Source organism: Hypanus sabinus, chromosome 16 (assembly GCF_030144855.1).
Source record: "Hypanus sabinus isolate sHypSab1 chromosome 16, sHypSab1.hap1, whole genome shotgun sequence".
NCBI classification, from domain to species: Eukaryota; Metazoa; Chordata; class Chondrichthyes; order Myliobatiformes; family Dasyatidae; genus Hypanus; species Hypanus sabinus.
In genome coordinates this window covers 73,901,064-73,911,499 of record NC_082721.1, presented here as the reverse complement: position 1 = coordinate 73,911,499, position 10,436 = coordinate 73,901,064, and the positions used below count along the sequence as shown (strand labels likewise).

General features: G+C 46.8%; 1 protein-coding gene across 1 annotated transcript in view; it reads left to right on the top strand.

Moving 5' to 3' along the window:
• The window catches only part of LOC132405867 (C-type lectin domain family 4 member F-like), a 51,720-nt gene that overhangs the window by 1,480 nt on the left and 39,804 nt on the right, over positions 1-10,436 (top strand). The window contains exon 2 of the mRNA XM_059990858.1: positions 2,564-2,683. Coding sequence (XP_059846841.1) covers positions 2,572-2,683 — 112 coding nt within the window. The 5' untranslated portion in view covers positions 2,564-2,571. The remainder of the gene's footprint in view (positions 1-2,563; positions 2,684-10,436) is intronic.

The window sequence follows — 10,436 nt, the reverse complement described above, 5'->3', positions numbered from 1 at the left end:
TTTTTTACACAGACAGTGATGAGTGCGTGGTATGGGCTGCCGGCTACTGTGGTGGAGACGTTTCCGATAGGGTCATTTAAAAGACTCCTGGACAGGTACATGGAGCTTAGGAAAATAAATGGCTCTGGGGAACCCAGGGTAATTTCTCAGATAAGGACATGTTCGGCACCGCTTTGTGGGCCGTTGTGCCTGTATTGTGCTGTAGGTTGTCTATGTTTCTACTACATCAACAGTTGTTTTCAGTGCAGTGTCCTTCATTAGCATTTGAAATGGAACAAACAATTGAATTGAGAACAGTGACAATTTGGAAGGAAACCTATAATATCATGATCTGGGTTGCATAATCATTTGGTGAAATTCCGGGACGGATCAATCAGCAAAGGCAGAGAGAGAAACAAATTTAAATCTTCAGATGTATGACCTTTCCTCAATAATAGAATATCGGTGGGGCCTCTTTTTTTGTTAGTGGATGGCAAGACAGAGAATAACGTACTACTGTATCGCTGATAAAAAAATAACAATGCTTCAGCTATTCAGCGTGGAGCCTTATCTAGTTTAGGCATAGCTGAGGATTCTGCGGGAGGGCTGTGTAAATGTGAGGAGGCGACGGAAGGAGTTGAGAGATGACCTGGTTAAAAGTTATACATTTCAGGCGGTAGGGAAGAAGGAAGTACTGGAAGTTTGAAGGTCTGTGAAAGAGTGAGGCCATGGTTGTTATGCCAGTAATTCCTAGCGGTCATTTGGAGAGTGATAATACCAATAAAACAGCTATCAATATCGTGAAATTCACATCTCTCCAGTTTACGTTGAGGGAGAAGGAAAATCATCCAGACAACTTTGCGCATTGGTGATAAACAGTGGCAATTGCCCCATTGATGGAAATAGAAACTAATTACAGTAACTTGTATAACTTGAAATTCAGCTGAATTGACTTTCTGGTCCGATGTTGGGAGTTGCTTCTCAATCTTGCGTTGCAAATCAGTGAGCATGACTTATCAATTGGCTGTTTCAATCTGCAGAACACTCAGCGTTTAATGCCCATCCAGAACGAGACGCATGTGATTCAAATGGAACTAGCAAGGTGTAGTTAACAATTGCCATGGTGCTGGGAAGCGGATAGTGATGGCCAGAGGTGAATTCCCCTACTAAAATCCTCTGGCATGTCGGGTTCCATAATCATCCGTGCTGGGTTCATTATTTGTGTAAACAATTGATATTATACGGAAAGCATAGCCGATTTACTTTGGTCACCTTGTGGTACAAACGTTTTAATCCCGATGCTTAAAGTATATCTATCTCAATTGGTTTCGCGCACTCTTAGATTTTTGCCTTCAAAATGTAGTGTTAACAGCTTAGTAATAGGAAGGGTAGTAAAGAATTTCACATCCCTTTCGTCTCACAAGTTGTTAAAAGACAAGAAACCATGATAGCTGAAAACATTGAGTCTTATGAAAATTGCAGTTAACTTGTTGAATGGCAAAGTGGGAAAGCGGGAGGCAAAGGAGAACCTTTGAAGCCAGGTAAATGGCATTGTCGCCTATTTCGCGTGTTATTTCTGAATTACTGAGGAATAATTCAGTAATAAGGGCATTCAGGAGTATATGTTGTCAATAGAAACCTTCAAAAGGCTGAGCTAATTTTAATTGTAAAAGTCAAATGAAACGTGATGGTGCTTCAGCCTCAGATCTTCCCTTACGGCCAATGGTACGTGGAGAGATTGAAGTAAAAATGATGAATGCGTAACTCAGAAAAGTGACACATTGAAGGGCGAATGACATGAGACGGCAGAATGCCGTTTATTTTTGTATCAGGCGAGTCTAAGAGAATGCAGGTACTACCTATAGCTTCCAGTATCTGCATTTCCTGCACAGGGGAGCTTTGTTATCTTCTGCACATTCTGAACCAGAAGATGAATTGGAGAGTAGCAAACGATAATCCTTTGAATAAAACATGGAGAAGGTGAAACAATTAGAAGGTAACCCAAGGATTACTGGGCTCAAAGCTTTACAAGTAGAAAAATTATGGAAACGTTGATACGTTTCAGGAACAGAACTTATGAATAATTTGGTCAATCTGTCTATCGAATCTGCTTCACTATCCGATAATAGTTGATTTATTTTCCCTCTCAATGCCATTCTCCCACTACCTTCCCTAACCTTAGACGCCCTTATTGTTCAAGAACCAATCAACCTCTGCTTTTAATATATATAAGGATTGGCCTGCACAGCCGTCTGTAATGATTAATTCCACAGGTGGACCATCTCTGGCTGACGAAATTGCTCCTCCTAACTGTTCCAAAGGGATCTTTAGATTTTACGGTTGCGTCCTCTGGTCTTAGACCCTCCCACTGTTGAAAACATGTTCTTCTGTCAATACAGTATGCAAAACATGCACACGCTCTGTTCCCTGTAGAATATTATGTGTAACAAACAAAGGAGAAAGAGTTTTACACTGTGGAGTTAGTTGTTGGAACGTCATACTTCGGCCCTTCCGGTATCAAAATCAGGAAAAATTTAGATTCCACATCTTACTCTCGGTGATGATTTTCACTTTAACTTTGCAGAGTGCGTTATGCAGCCAATGGAGCCTGCTCGCAGAAATCGATCTCTCAGGAAGACTTATGCGCTCCTGGGTATCTGCATCTTGCTGCTCGCTGCGGGTATCGTCACCGCATTTATACTGAGTAAGTTGTGCTACGGTGCAGTAAACTTTGATTTTAGCTCCACAGTGCGAATTATCAAAACTATCTTATGGCCTGCAATATCCTGGGGATATTAGCAAAATGATTTTATGTTACTTCAGTAGTTAGTAAGATGTAGCACCGTTGTTATAAATCGAGGTTGTTGTGTAAAGGGAAATTTCGACTTCAGTTCCAGGCATCAATCAGATACTTTATGTTTTTCCCCAGTATCATTTACTTGCGCACCATTTTACACATTTTTTGCTGGGTTTTCAGAGGATTAGTAGAAGAGGACTGATTGCAGTCATTGCAGATCTGGTAGTTAAAGGCCCAATCCATCACAGAATGAGGAAGAACTCGGTTTGTTAAAGCAGAAAATCATGAGAACTTTCATAATTTGCAAGATCAGCCCCTGCGCCCAAACACTCCCCGTTTGCTGTTTTTAGTAGTGTGCAGTTAGAGTATGTCGAAAACCTAATGGGCTTTGAAATAAATCCCTATAGTCAGGAGAGGAAATATTGCCTTAAAACAATGAAGTGATCTGACAAGATCCCAGAAGATGCATAGCTGGAGGCCCCACACAGGCAATGTAAAAATAGGTCAATAGTATCGTTTACTCAGGATAGGTGAGTACTAATACATAGTCCTCACATCCTACAACTCTCCATCTATCTATATGTCTGGTTGTCTGTCCATCTATCTACGTTACTGTGCAAAAGCCCTGGGCAACCTAGATTATTCTATCCAAATTGTGTTTTAATGTTTTTATTATTCTGCATTTTTGTGACAGTTGACATAGCCCAATTTCAGATTTTCAAACATCCATTTTCCAAAAATGAATTAAAAGCTACAGAGACGTTTTAACAACAAAACACAAAATGCTGGTAGAACACAGCAGGCCAGGCAGCATCTATAGGTAGAAGCGCTGTCGACGTTTCGGGCCGAGACCCTTCGTCAGGACTAACCGAAAGAGACGTTTTATGCGTATTTCGTCAAAATAAGCAACTGTTACAGGGACTGAAGAGAACCCAAGTGCAGGACACCGGCACGTCGACTGAGTTGAGGAGGCTGGAGTAGACCTGAACGTAGAACAAGAAACCGGAGGAATCTTGACAAGGAGACGGGATTTACAGGGACTATCTAGAAATTAGAGCGGAAGTTAGAACTAACGATTCTAATAGGTCTAGGGAACGACCACACGAAAATTAACCAACAAACTGGTAACCTGTCATATAGTGGCCATCGTATTTATTTCCCATTCTCTGATGAAAACCAGGTGTACGGTAGTTGGGTAAACTAGTAGCAAATAACTGAAATCGGGGCATAATCAGGGAAAAAGTAGGCTTAAAAGGGAACGGCCAACCAGAACCATGACCGTACGCCTCCCTCAACGGGAGACTCCAGACGACCTTCCCCCCCCCCGCCCCCACAGGCTTGTCTGGATGGTCCCGATTGAAATCCCGGATGAGAGAGGGGTCCAGGATGAAGGAGCGAGGGATCCAGAAACGTTCTTCCGGACCATACCCCTCCCAGTCGACTAGGTACTGGAGACCCATGCCCCGACGGCGGGCATCCAATAACCGCCGGACGGTGTACGCCGGATGGTCGTCGATGATCCGTGGGGGGGGGGGGTGGCGGGGGTTCAGTCGGAGGGCACAAGGGGCTGACAGAAACCTGCTTTAACTGGGAGTCGTGAAATGTAGGATGGATCTGCATTGACGTAGGTGGTTTGAGCCGCACTGCCGTGGGTTTGACAATCCTATCAACCTCGAAGTGTCCCAGGAAGCGGAGGGCGAGCTTCTTGGGCTCGTTCTTGAGAGGAATATCTCTGGACCAGAGCCACACCATTTGCCCAGGTCGATCATCAGAAGCAGGGGTACGATGGCAGTCTGCAATTTTTCGGTTACGATTGGCTGATCTAAGCAGGGTCGTCCGTGTGTCTTCTCAGATCTTCCGGCACCTGTGTATATGGGCCTGCACTGACGGCACCGTAATCTCTTCTTCCTGGGCGGGAAACAGCGGGGGTTGATACCCAAGAGATCATTCAAACGGAGATTTTCCGGTAGCGGTGCTGACCAGAGGGCTGTGGGTGTATTCTACCCATGCGAGATGATTGCTCCAGGTAGACGGGTTATTGGCTGTTATAAACGTAACGCCGCCTCCTACTCCTGGTTGACCTGCTCCGTCTGCCCATTCGTCTGTGGGTGAAACGCGGAGGACAGGCTTACTGAGGCACCAAGGGCTCGCCAAAAGTATCTCCAAATTTGCGAAATGAATTAAGGTTCCCGGTCGGAGACAATATCCGAAGGGATTCCGTGAAGTCGGAAAACGTGGGTAGCGGGAAGGTCTGCGGTCTCCTGCATGGAAGGTAGTTTAGGAAGGGCTACAAAATGTACCGACTTGGAGAAACAGTCCACCACAGTGAGTACGGCAGTGTTTCCATGTGACGAGGGTAGACCGGTGACGAAATCTAAAGCGATATAGGATCAGGGACGCACAGGGACAGGTAGTGGGCAGAGTAATCCCGCAGGGGGCCGATGGGAGGCTTTTCCACGAGAGCAGACGAAACATGCAGAAACATAGGAACCGGTGTCAGCGTCCATGGAGGGCCAACAGAAATGCTTCTTCAGGAGGCTCAGGGTCCGATCGATTCCGGGATGGCAGGCAAAACGAGAAGTGTGCTCCCACTGTAGAACCTGTGATCGAATAGCATCGGTTACAAAGAGGCGATTGGGAGGTCCGGTGCATGGGTCGGATTGAGTCCTTTGGGCCTCTTTGACTCTGCACTCGATCTCCCAGGTGAAGGCAGCCATTATACAGGTTGGTGGAAGAATGATGTCGGTGTTGGGAAGGTCCACCTCGGAAACGTATTGGAGGGAGAGGGCATCGGGCTTCCCCTTCTTGGACCCCGGATGATAGGTCAGGGAAAACCTGAACCGGCCAAAAAATAATGTCCAACGAGCCCTGCGGGAATTCAGGCGTTTGGCGGTCTGGATATATTCAAGATTCTTGTAATCTGTGCAGACGATGAGCAGGTGTTCCGCCCCTCCAACCAGTGCCTCCACTCTGCAACACCGGTTTGGCCGCTAGTAGCACCCAGTTCGCCACGTCGTAGTTTCGTTCAGCGGGAGACAGGCGAGGGAAGAAGGCACGGGGATGTAGTTTCTGATCCGGACCCGACCGTTGGGACAGTTCCTCTCCCACCCTGGAGTCAGAGGCGTCAACCTCCACAATAAACTGATCGGAGGGGTCCGGTTGAACCAGAACGGGGGCAGACGTGAAACGCCTCATCAGTTCGGCAAATGCTGAATCCGCCTCGGAGTTCCAAAGGAAAGGGGTGGCTGCTGAGGTAAGTCGGGTAAGGGGAGCCGCCACGTGACTGTAGTTTCTGATGAACCGGCGATGGAAGTTCGTAAAACCCAGGAACAGTTGGAGTTGCTTGCGGGCAGTGGGTTTGGGCCACTCCGCCACAGCCCGGATATTCTCGGGATCAGCTCTCACCTGTCCTCTCTCGATGATATAACCTAGGATTCTGACCGGGAGGACGTGGAATTCGCATTTCCCCGCCTTTACGAATAATATATTCTCCCCCAGCCTCTGCAGGACTTCACCGACGTGGTTCACGTGTTGCTGGGGACCGTTGAAAAAGATCAGGATGTCATCCAGGTAGACAAACACAAAGCGGTTAATAAAGTCTCTTAGTACATCGTTAATCAAGGCTTTAAAAACTGTGGGGGCATTGTTGAGTCCGAAAGGCATGACACTAAGTACTCGAAGTGGCCTAAAGGGGTATTGAAAGCCGTCTTCCACTCCACCCCTCCTTTATCCGGACCAAATGGTCGGCGTTTCGGAGGTCCAACTTCGAGGAGATGGTGGCTGCATGAAATTATAAGAGGCAGTGGGTACTTGTTCTTAATGGTCATATGATTTAGGCCTCGGTAGTCGATGCAGAGACGGAGAGAGCCATCAACCTTTCGCACAAAGAATCCTGCGCCCACCGGGGAGGATGAGGTTCGAATAATGCCCGCCGCGAGAGATTCACTGATGTAGCCTTCCATTGCTCCCCTCTCTGGCCTGGACAAGTTATACAGCGGACTGTTGGCAGAGAAGCTCCGGGGAGAGGGTCAATGGCACAATCGTCTGGTCGCTGTGGAGGCAGGGAAAGAGCGTGTTGTTTAGTAAACACTTGTCCTAGGTCGCGGTACTATGCTGGAACCGTGGGAAAGTCGAGGCAGCTATGTCCTCAACCAACAGATTCCCCTCACCACCGGAGACTATCAAGGCAGAAAAGACAGGGACTGTTGGTTGTAGGTTACAGAAGCTTGGATCTGCATCCGAGATTAGGAGACAGAAGGAAATGTAGTCTGACTCAATAGGCTCCCCCTGCCTACTGTTGAGCCCTCCCTTTTGGCCGAAGGGAACAGGTAGCACGAAAATGGCCCGACTGACCACAATAGAAACAATCCCCTGTTCTGAATCTCCGGAGTCGCTATGTGGGAGAAAGACGGCTCCGTCTCAGCGGCATTGGTTCCTCTCCCAGGGTGGTGGAAACAGCCGGGCCGGCTGTTATTCTAGGAACGGGAGGAGGAGAGAGGTTCGGGCTGGGAGCGGATGGTAAAACGTGCCGTGAGGTTCCCAAAGGAGCAGGGTGGCCGCTTCTCTCCCTCTGCCGTCCTCGTATTCGGTTGTCGAGCCTGGTGGTAGGGAGATCACTGAATCCAGGTTGTTAGTGTCATCCCTAGCCGCTAACTCGTCCTTTACTTTGTCGCAGAGGCCTTGCCGGAATACCTCCTGGAGTGCCTCATCATTCCAGCCCGAGACGGCCGCTAGCGTCAGGACCTCCGCGGAGTATTCGGCAACACTGCGTGAGCCTTGACGAAAGGTGAGCAGACGCTTGGTGGCATCCCAACCACGAACGGGATGGTCAAAAACTTCTTTATCTCTGAAATGAAGGTGGGGAATAACAGCGGTCTCTGGCTGATTGCCCCAAATCGCGGAGGTCCAAGCTAAGGCATTTCCTCGCAACAACCACATAATGTAAGCTATTTTTTTGCTCGGTCAGTGGCTTACGTGGATGGCTGCTGCTCGAATACCAAGGAGCATTGCAGAAGAAAAGCCCGGCACTTCCCCAGATCTCAGGCGTAGGGTCCTGGTTCGGGTATGTGCGGCTCTCTTGACAAACGTGTAGTGGACGCATCGGGCGCCGCCACTATAGGCTGTCTGGGTTAGTCAGTCTGAGATCCCGGGGTCGACGGGGTAAGATGGACGGATAGCCGGTCGACATGTTCACTGACCTTCTTTACGTCTACTGACAGGGAGCGGAGGTTCTCCATGACATCCCAAAGCAGCTGATCGTGCTGGCCCATTCGGGAGCCCCGGCTGGCGAGGGCTTGTTGCAGGGGATTCGTGTCCGCTGGGCTCATGCTGGCCACATTGTTCTGTTGCAGGAGGGCAACTGAGGAGAACCCATGTGCAGGACAACAGCACGTCGACTGAGTTGGGGAGGCTGGCGTAGACCTAAACATAGAACATGAAACCGGAGGAATCTTGACAAGGAGACGAGATTCACAGGGACTATCTAGAAACTAGAGCGGAATTTTGAACTAACGGTGCGAATCCGAGTAAGGAACGAAGTATCACACGAGAATTAACCAACAAACTGGCAATCTGTGATAGAGTCGCCATCGTATTTATTTCTCAGTCTCAGATGAAAACCAAGTGTACAGTAATTGGGTAAACTAGCAGCAAATGACCGAAATTGGGGCATAATCAGGGAATCTTAAAGGTGAACGGCCAACCGGAATGGTTATTTCATTATTTTGTTTTTTATTATTTTGTGTTATTCAGCTCCAAAGCCTTAGACTACAGATTTAAAAGTGAATGAAAATGAACATTTTGAATTAATGTACGTCTGACAAAGAACTATAATGCAGGAGAAGGACTGTCCTAGATGGGCAAAATGGTGTTTATCGGCGCTGTACGTTTCCATAACTATATTATTTTACTTGTTTCACCTTATTTACTCCACATCCTCTGATTTCCTTGTGACTCTGTATTTTAACATCCGACCCACCCACTGGATATAACACAACACGCCAATGTTGCGCATTCTAGATTAATTATTTTTTGTTACTTTCCAGCACAGCCTCCATATTTTCCATTTTTTTTTTTTGGTCTCTGCTTTCGGAATGCCGTCCTGCTTTTTCACTTTTTAAAAGATTTCCTATCGTTTGATGAAATCCTGCTAGTGAGTTTTTTAATCCCTACATCCCAAATCTGACATCAAGCAGTAGTCAGCATCGTGACTTCACCTTCATTGCACTTACTGTAATTTGTTGCCATTCCCACCTATCGTGTAACCTTTCCATCAAACTTGTGAACTATCAATCTTCCGATATTGCTCTTAATCCCCTTAAACGTTGCACTCTATGTGTTCAGATTCTTTCGTGGTAAAACACCTTCAGGAATATGATTTAGAACATTGAACATCGAACATAGAAATTTACAGCAACTTGGAAGCCTATTCTGCCGATCATGTACCCTACTCTAGAAACTGTCTAGAAATTCCCTTCCCCATAAGTCCTCTATATTACTAAGCTCCATGTACCTCTCTAAGAGTCTCTTCAAAAATCCCTAGACCGTTACCACGTCGCTGGCAGTGCATTCCGCGCACGCACCACTCTCCGTGTGAAAGGCTTACCTTTGACTTCCTACTTGTACCTACTTCCAAGCGCATTACAACTATGCCCCCTCGTGTTAGCAATTTCAGCCTGAGAAAAAGCCTCTGCCTACCCACATGATCAATGCTGCTCATCATCTTATACAGTTCCCTCGCGTCCCCTTATCCTCCATCTCTCCAGGAGAAAACACCATGTTGACTCAAACTATTCTCATCAGGCATGCTCTCCAATCCAAGAGACATTGTTTTAATTCTCCGCTACATTGTTTATATGCTATCCACATCCTTCCTGTCGAGAGGAGACCAGAACTAAACACAGATTTCCAAGTGAAGTCCAACCAAGGTCTTACATAGATTCAACATTAGTTCACCGCTCCCAAACTCAATTCCACGGCTGAAGAAGTGCATCACACTATAGGCCTTCCTAACAATACTGTCAAACAACGCAGCTCTGTGTGTCCTAAGGTCATGGAGTGCAAGAGCTCGCTGATCTGCAACATTGCCAAGATACTAATCATTAATAGTATAGTCAGTCTTCGGTTTGACGTTCCAGATCGAACCACTTGACACTAAACAGGGTTGATCTCCATCTGCCGCTTCTCAGACCTATTCTGGATCCACAAAGCAAGGTCTGACTGGATCCCATGTCACATTACTTTCTGAATGACCTATGCATAGGCAGGACATTCCTTAAGAACTTTTTGATAAGGCCTTAATGAAATCCGTAATTCCACTGTTCTACCATCACCAATGTGTTTTGTTACATTCTCAAAGAATTCCATTTGTTTCATAAGGAATGTCCTGCCCTTGACAAACCCACCATTCCATCATGGAGGATCCCAGATCCCACTTACTCCCATACAGCTACCTGCTTGCCAGATCCTCTGATGTCCTGACCGATCAGGAAACTAGCAACTTCTGTCTTAAGTATACGGACTAGTCCTCCACTGCAGTCCATGGCAGAGCATTCCACAGATTTATTAATCTCTGGCTAAAATAAACCCTTTTTACCTTTGTTCTGAAGGTTCATTCCTCAATTTTGAGATTGTGCTCTCTAGTCTGGGTACCACCACCATA